Source organism: Anabrus simplex, chromosome 3 (genome assembly GCF_040414725.1).
Source record: "Anabrus simplex isolate iqAnaSimp1 chromosome 3, ASM4041472v1, whole genome shotgun sequence".
Classification (NCBI taxonomy): Eukaryota; Metazoa; Arthropoda; class Insecta; order Orthoptera; family Tettigoniidae; genus Anabrus; species Anabrus simplex.
This window is the reverse complement of record NC_090267.1, coordinates 413,796,075-413,804,484: the sequence shown is the minus strand read 5'-3', so window position 1 is coordinate 413,804,484 and position 8,410 is coordinate 413,796,075. Positions and strand designations below refer to the sequence as shown.

Below are 8,410 nucleotides of genomic sequence, written 5' to 3'. Positions count from 1 at the left end.
AATCAACACAAAATGACCAATGCCTTAATGGTGTTGCAATTTCCATTTCCTAAGTGTATTGTGTATGTAAATGAAGAGATGTATATTACGAACATCCAGCGCCGAGGCAAAGGGATTATGTAATCAGATATGGCTAAATCCTGCGACCCGGCCGGGAATTTGACCTGGTGCTTTCTGAAGCTAACATCTCGTTGTAATTGTACAAAACGTCTAATGGCAGTTTTCATATGCCATCCCCTTCTGTGGGGAGAACAGGTAATTAAAACCATCTGGCGGACCGGAACACACAGGCTTTTATGTTCAAGCCGTGAAAGATAAAATTGCGCATTATATCTGCTGCGTAGTACCTGTGTAGGGTAAATATTGATTTTCATTGAACACGAAAGAAGGGTGTTCTCTTCATACTATGCCCAGTACCATGTGTACAATCCTATGATTAAAATAGCACACTCCGAGCGAGTTAGCCATTCGGTTAGGGTCGCGTAGCTGTGAACTTGCATTCGGGAGATGGTGGTTCAAATCCCACCGTCGACAGCTCTGAAGATGGCTTTCCATGGTTTTCCATTTTCACACTAGACAAATGCTGGAGCTGTACCGTAATTAAGGCCACGGCCAATACTTTGCCAGCCCTAGCCTTTTTCCTATCTGTGAGTCGTTGAAAACATTCCATGGTTTAGTGCGAGGTTTAAAACAGCTACAAAAGGGGGAGGAGGTGGGGCTTATAAAATGATAATCTGTCCCGGCATTCGCCTGGGTTCAGGAGAATGGGAAACCACGGAAAACCATTCTGAGGACAGCCGCTGGTAGGGACCAACCCCTCTCCGTCTCCCGAAAGCAGAAGTGTACAGCCATTGTGAAATCGTGGTCTCCTGTCGTCTGCTCGGTTGGTCGGTCGGTCGAAATGCAGAGTTCTATAGCCTCAGACCAGCCGTGGCCACCCCGTCTCTGTACCCGTCGACTCGCCATTTAACTACTAGGCCTACTACTAAAATGTTTTCATTCCTCCCCTGAAGGCGGGGCTCGTAGACGGTGACGCCGTCTCTCAGGCCAGGAGATTTTTAGTGGTATGAAGATGTGTGGAAAAGGTGAGGGGGTTGGAGGTGGTGGTGGTGGTGATTATTGTTTGAAGAGGGAGTACAACTAGGCAACCATCCTCTATATAACACTAATCAGAGAGAAAAATTAGAAGGGATCCGACACTTCGAAAAATGAAGGTATCGGCCAAAGGAAGACGAGGGCCACGAAGGGCGTGAAAATGAAAGACTCCCTAGCCCTCGCAAACCTAATAGCGTCGGGGTCGGAAAAGAACAAGAGTTGACCAAGGGAGGTCGGATAGGATAGATGAAAGTGAGGAGTCTGGCACAAGTAAGTGAAGCAATGCCAGACTCAGCTGAGGGCCCCATGGTCGCCAATCCACGCTCCAAAGTTCAGAGCCCCTGGGGCCCCTTTTAGTCGCCTCTTACGACAGGCAGGGGATACCGTGGGTGTTATTCTACCGCCTCCACCCACAGGGGGAGGGGGTTGGAGGCCGTGGCCTATACTAGGGACTGTCTCGACATTCGCCTTAGTGCAGGAGAATGGAAAACCACGGAAAAACCATCCCCAGGACAGCCGAGGAAGAGGACCAGATTTTTATTTTTAATAAGTTTTCATTCAACGGCCTGAGAGAGTGGGGCGGGCCACCTAAAGGCCAACACCCTCTCTTTGGCCAAGATATGCGGGCGGGTTTAATAGATGTGATGGAAAAGGGAGGTGGGTAATGGATGTGAAAAATTAAGGAGATGCAGAGAGGCTTTGCCTCTTGGCTAAGTTTTTTAAATAACAAAGTAGAACATTCGATCTCCCTGTGGGTAATACTGTGAATAAAATATTATTTTGTTAGTTCTGGAAGCTAACGTAACTTAACGGTGTTCTGGTAACCTTCATTTAAACAAGTGGATTATCTTGATTTGCACATGAGCAACACACGGAATAAATGTTAACGGAGCGCAGCTTCTCACAGAATAATTTTTAAAAGAAGTTTAGCACTTTGGCACTGGTGATTTAAGTATTAGAAAATTTTGTTCCCCAAGCGTGTCTTGAATCCTTAGTTTTAACCGTTACATAGGCCTAAATACTAATCTCTAAGTAGTGGTTGAAGTAAGATATAGGTCTCCTACTACTACTACTACTACTACTACTACTACTACTACTACTAAATGTTCTCATTCCTCCCCTGAAGGGGTAGGTGGGCCTCTTAGATGGTGATGCCGTCTCTAAGGCCAAGAGATTTGTTACGGTGAAGGGGATGTGCGGAGAGGGTTTAAGGGTTGGCGGCCATAGCCTTTTCTAGGAACTGTCCTGGCATTCGCCTTAGTGCTGGAGAATGGAAAACCACGGAGAACCATTCTCAGGACAGCCGACGGTGGGGACCAGCCCCTCACCGTCTCCCGAATACAGAGGGTTAGAGTGGTCACATCTCCTCTGCTCGGTTGGTCGGTCGGAGTGCAGAGCTGTCAGACAACAGACCAGCTATGACCACTCATGGGCCAGGAGCCACTCGGCATCCGCCAACCATATAGGCTATTTTCTTCTTTTTGGTTGAGGGCGAGTACCTGAGGGTCCCACGGCGAAAGCTATGTCCCTTTAATCATCTGTTTCCGAGAAATGCCGATGAGTCGGAAAAGTCTCGGGCTGTACACTGGCGGGGGAAAAAACGATCTGGCTGAGAGTCGGAATTCACCTCCCGCCAGAGAGGTAACCCCCTCATACTACTACACTAATTTCTCCCCTGAAGGGGAAGGCGGGCCTCCTAGACGGTGACACCGTCACTCAGGCCAGGAGATTTGTTACGGTGAAGGAGATGTGCGGAGAAGGTGAGGGATGGCGGCCGTGGCCTATATTAGGAACTGTCCCGGCACTCGCCTTAGTGCAAGAGAATGGAAAACCATGGAAAACCATTCTCAGGACAGCCGACGGTAGGGACCAGCTCCTCTCCGTCTCCCGAATGCAGAGACGTAGAGCCACGGGAGAACCGCGACCACTCATCTGCTCGGTTGGTCGCACAGAACACCAATACAGAGCCGTCGGACCAGCCGAAGCCCACTCTGCAACCGCCGACCACCCCCTCTTCTTCTACTACAAAAGTGTTTAATTCCTCCCCTGATTATTATTTTTTATATATTTTTGAGGGTGAGTATTTAGAACTGTAATACCTATTTATGAACCTCTTTGAGAAGTTGTTTGAGTGAAGTAGAGCACTTTAAGCCAATCTCCGCAGATGCTAAATTCATCTCTTCGTATTTATATTATGTTTGAAAATGTTACTTATTCTTGTTCCAGATCCGAGCATGTGCCGTGCCTGGGAGGTGCGTGTCCCACAAAACCACACGGCGCTGAGCGGGGACCTGACAGTGACTGTGATCGGCACGCCTCCCCGCAGTGCCCGCCTCGAACTACTCCGAGCTACTCAGGCGGGCAGCACCAGGTTCGCCCCTATCGGCTCGGTCCCATTGCCTCCTGCACCAAGTGGCCCCAACACCACCACACCCGATGTAGAGGTGCGGTTCCCCTGCGGCCTGTTCACGCAAGGGGGCAGCTATGGAGTACGACTGAACGACCAGAACTTTAGCAAAAAACTCAAGACCTCAAACCTTCAGTCAGAGCAAAATACTTCCACTGAGAAAGGAAACATCTCTACATTACCAAAATCACAGGTAACACCTATTTTTAATTGCATGGTTAAGTGTTAGGAATCAGTGAAAGACAAGATAACTTAAGTATTATCTGCACACTTATCTTGGTGCATTTACACCCTGGTGCTGAATCAGTCGACCTCGGCGATCTTCGAGATTCGTACTGGCAACCTTCGAAACACAAACTATGAATCGCTTAAGCATCGTTGTGCGACATCTGGCGTACACTTTACGTACTAGTACTGTTGTTGTTTACACAACAAAGCCAAAGTATAGAATTCATGCTAGGAACAAGATTTGCATCGAGAAATGTTTTATAACGTTATATAATGTGTATATGACATAGTTGTTGGCTTAAGATGATAACGGTTTAGAAATTTCATATCGATCGATCATATTCTCGATTCAATTCAGATTTCATTTTCCTTCTGTTGGCAGCACCAGGCAGCACTATCGATACTGGGACAGCTCCCTCCTTACTCCTCAACCCCGTACACAAATGCACCAAGATAAAGTGTGCGGATAATAGTTACTCTACGAATTAAAATGAAAACCTGCAACCTGTTTTCCAGTCTTTGGCCGGGTCAGGGATGCAATGAATGAACCATACATAAGCTATTACTATAATGGGATCGCCATTCCCAAAGTGATTTATTAATGACTGATAAATGCTACGAAATGATAATGGAGAGTGAACCATGGGATTTGAACCATGGTATCGAGCGGTGAGAGGCCGACGCGATGCCGTCTGAGCCACGGAGGCTTCTTACTCTACGAATAATTATGACAAATCTTATAATGTAAATTTTAACGACTATTGGAATCCACAAAGCTGCAGTGGACTTACACTATCTGATCAAAACGCATCCGGATACCGTGCACAACTAGCAATAAATGACGCGTCGTACTGGAATGAAATGAGGCAGGTCACTCCAGGCAAATGCTGGGGCTGTATCGTAATCAAGATTACGGCTGATTCTTTCCCATTCCTAACACTTTCCTGTACCATTGCCAGAAGACCTGCCTGTGCCAGTGCGACGTAAAACAAATTGTAAAAATGAGGCAGGGAGGTTTGTATTGCTCAGTGCGACTACGGAACAGCATAACCAAGATCTAGTCGAACACATATCCTGTTAACAAGGGACCAACGAGTATAGGCGAGAAAATTGTCGGTTGTCTGTAGAAAGAATCACCAGGGAATTTCAAAGTGCTATGGAAAGTACAGTGAGTCTCATGACTGTGCATTGGGAATGAAAAGGAATACGATTTCATCGCCTTGCAGCTGCCCATAAACCAAATATGCCGCTCTTAATAAAAAGCGCTGCGTGGCGTAGTGAAAAAAGAATGACGCTACTGGACTCTGAAACTTTGGAGACAGGTAATCTGGAGTGATGAATGACGTCATAAATTGTTGCAATCTTTTGGGAGGATTTCGGCATGAAGGAAGCCCGAGGAACGCTATCTACCTCAATATTTAGTACCAACAGTGAGTTTTGGAGGAGGTGGCATTATTGTTTGGGAATGCTTTTCATGACATAGACACGGACCTCTTGTAGGACTGCATGGCTCTGTAAACGCAGGAAAACATCAACACATTCCGAATGCTTTTGTACTGTCTACTGTGGAAAGTCAGTTCGGTGATGACCATTATTTATATCAGCATGATAACGCTCCGAGTCATAAAGCCGTCTCTGTAATGGAGTGGTTTGAGGATAATAATAGTCTGTAACTTGATTAGCCTGTCCAGAGTCCCGACCTAAATCCAATAAAACATCTTTGGAAAAATTTAGAACTTTGTTCCAGACCCCACCGTTGAACATCAACATATTCTCTGGCTACGGCTCTTGATACCATTTCGATAGAAACGTTCTGACGCGTAGTGGAATATCTCCCCAACAGAGTCAGGGCTGTGATAAAGGCACAAGGTGTACCAACATCATATTATTGTCGACCATTAGAGAGAATGTTACCATCAAGCTCTCTCTTCAGTTCTTCTTCTTCTCTCGTTTTGGCCAACTATTGCCCTTGTTAATTCGAATTCAGCTTCATCCGTTTCTGGGATTTAATCCCCGTCCAGTACTTCTTCATCACTTCACTCTGGTATCTCATCCTTTCTTCTGTCCAGGGCGCTTGAGTACGGGATCTAACTTTTCCTTGAAAACTCTTGGTGGCCTTGATCCTCGTCTTTTAAGCATTCCTGTTGCTGATTTCTGTTCCTTGTATTCCCATTCCTTCCAGGTCCTTCTTCGCCTCCTGATACCATCGCAGCGTAGTTTTACTGATCTCAAAAAATCTTATTGTCTGATTGGTCAGTCTTCCCGGGTTCATTCTGTAGATATGTCCAAAGAACATAGCTCTCCTCTTCCGGACGATATCTGAGGTCTTTTTCATCGTGTATGCTGATATTTAAGATATCAATGTTTAAATCTTTCTACCAAAAATTTAATTTATGCCTAAGCTGTATTACGTCATATTATCTATGAAGCGTCCGACTCGTTGGTTGAACGGTCAGCGTACTGGCCTTCGGTTCAGAGGGTCCCGGGTTCGATTCCCGGCCGGGTCGGGGATTTTAACCTTAATTGGTTAATTCCTACGGCACGGGGGCTGGTTGTATGTGTTGTCTTCATCATCGTTTCATCCTCATCACGACGCGCAGGTCGCCTACGGGAGTCAAATAGAAAGACCTGCACCTGGCGAGCCGAACCCGTCCTGGGATATCCTGGCACTAAAAGCCATACGACATTTCATTTCATTTCATCTATGAAGCGTTATACTCCATATTTATTTCATATTTACGCTTATGAAAATCTTGGTAATAGGATTGAAAACTTGGTGTCAGCCTAAATTACGATTATATTCAATATTTTTATAATACTATTTATGAATTGTTTTTCTTTTAGCAAATATTCGTGTTCTTTACAAAGTAATATTTTTAAATTGTGTGTCTATGTGCACATTGGATAAAAAACCAGAATAGTGGACGACCATGATATTCCCAACCGATCCAATCAATCAATTAAAAGTATTCTTCTGTTAATGTGCAGATAATCTACAAAAAGTAAATGTTTACTAAAATTTTGTTTGTTTTGTTTGGTTATTTATGCCATTGCACTCAATTTACCATTATCTCTAATTCACAACCCTCAATAATAATAATAATAATAATAATAATAATAATAATAATAATAATGTGTGATTTTCGGAGAGGCCTGGTGCGGGTCTTTCTAGTTGATTCCCTGTAGGCGACCTGCGCGTCTGTGAGGAGGGGCCCTTCCTAAGATAAATATTAATGTTGAAGACTGTACAAACATCCAGCTCCGGAGCCATAGGAATTAACTAATGAAGGTTAAAATCCCCAACCCGGCTGGGAATCGAACCCGGAATCCCTTGTGCTAAAGGCCAGCAGACTAACTACAGTATTTAGCCGTGGAGCCGGACAACAATAATAATAATGCTCTGGACTACTTGAGTAATCGTGGTGGGGGGGGGGGTTCATTCCATTCCTGGCCCGGTCGTAGGACTGGAAACAGGCTGTGGATTTTCATTTTTACCTGTAAAATCCCATGAGACACAGATCTCTCTCATATAGACCATTAAATGTCAATGGACCTAGTGAGTTAGCTACACGGCATGGAGCGTAAAGCGGTAAGGTTGTATTCGTGATATCATGGGTTCGAATCCTACTGTCGGTGATTTTTCCCAGTTTCTAATTTTCTCTTGATATTTACCGCGATTTGCCCTGGTAAATGCAGCAGATTACCTTAATTAAGATCATTTCCGATCCGCGTATTGCCGAAAACCTGTATGGAACAGTGCGAAGTTAAATCGCTACCAAAAAGAAATGGTCGGCTGTAAGTGCCAAGATGCAATACCTCAACCCTCAATATACAGTACAACTCTTCACCGTCCTGCTAACTTCATTTAAAATTATACATGTACTGGCATACAACCCAGCGCTTATTGTTTAGAATACATTCTTAAATGTAGAACCAGTACTGAATTTTAAATTAACGCTGTTGGGGACTTAACATGTATCTACAGGCGTTCATCAGAAATGTATGCAGCTCTGTACATTTCATTTACTTTTCCATATTGACCCTATTTTGTAGCCACATTGAAGAATCATTATTTTTCATTGTGGGATTATAATAGCTAACTTTCATCTGTCGGTTTATTTGGAAAACTAATTGGTATTTGCATATCACTATGATTGATGATTTGTACGTTTTAAATATGATATATATTTTAGCTATGATGTGAATCAGATGAACACTCGATAACAGGCACGAAGAAATCCAGACTGCTGTTTAATGAATATAGCCTGCACGATGACATGTTGATTATTTAGGTCTAATTATTAAAACATTAATTACCGACTTATCAGTCATAGTTAGATATTAATGCATCATTACTAATGGTGACTGCTTACGGGTACAGCAGTCGATTTATCCAGTGGTGGATAAGCGATATTCTGCTTTCATTTCCCCAAGCGTTATTTTTTAAAACTGTATTCAATTCAATGAGATTCATGAAGGCCTAAAGGGAAAATGAAATGATGAATATTTAACATCTTTATTGGTTAATTGATCACAACGCCCGAAGGCGAAACCTCTTCGTTTCACCTGTTGCTTTAATTTTTATATGCCTCAAGTCGTAATAGTACATATGAAATGTACTACCTCCAGCTATTGAAAATAAAATTATAATTTTAAAATAGTATACCAATATTATTTTCC

General features: G+C 43.8%; 1 protein-coding gene across 1 annotated transcript in view; it reads left to right on the top strand.

Annotated features, from left to right (window-relative positions):
• The first annotated feature begins 3,329 nt into the window (after window positions 1-3,329).
• The window catches only part of gogo (golden goal), a 325,542-nt gene continuing 320,461 nt past the window's right edge, over window positions 3,330-8,410 (top strand). Inside the window, exon 1 of the mRNA XM_068226859.1 lies at window positions 3,330-3,584. Coding sequence (XP_068082960.1) covers window positions 3,330-3,584 — 255 coding nt within the window. The remainder of the gene's footprint in view (window positions 3,585-8,410) is intronic.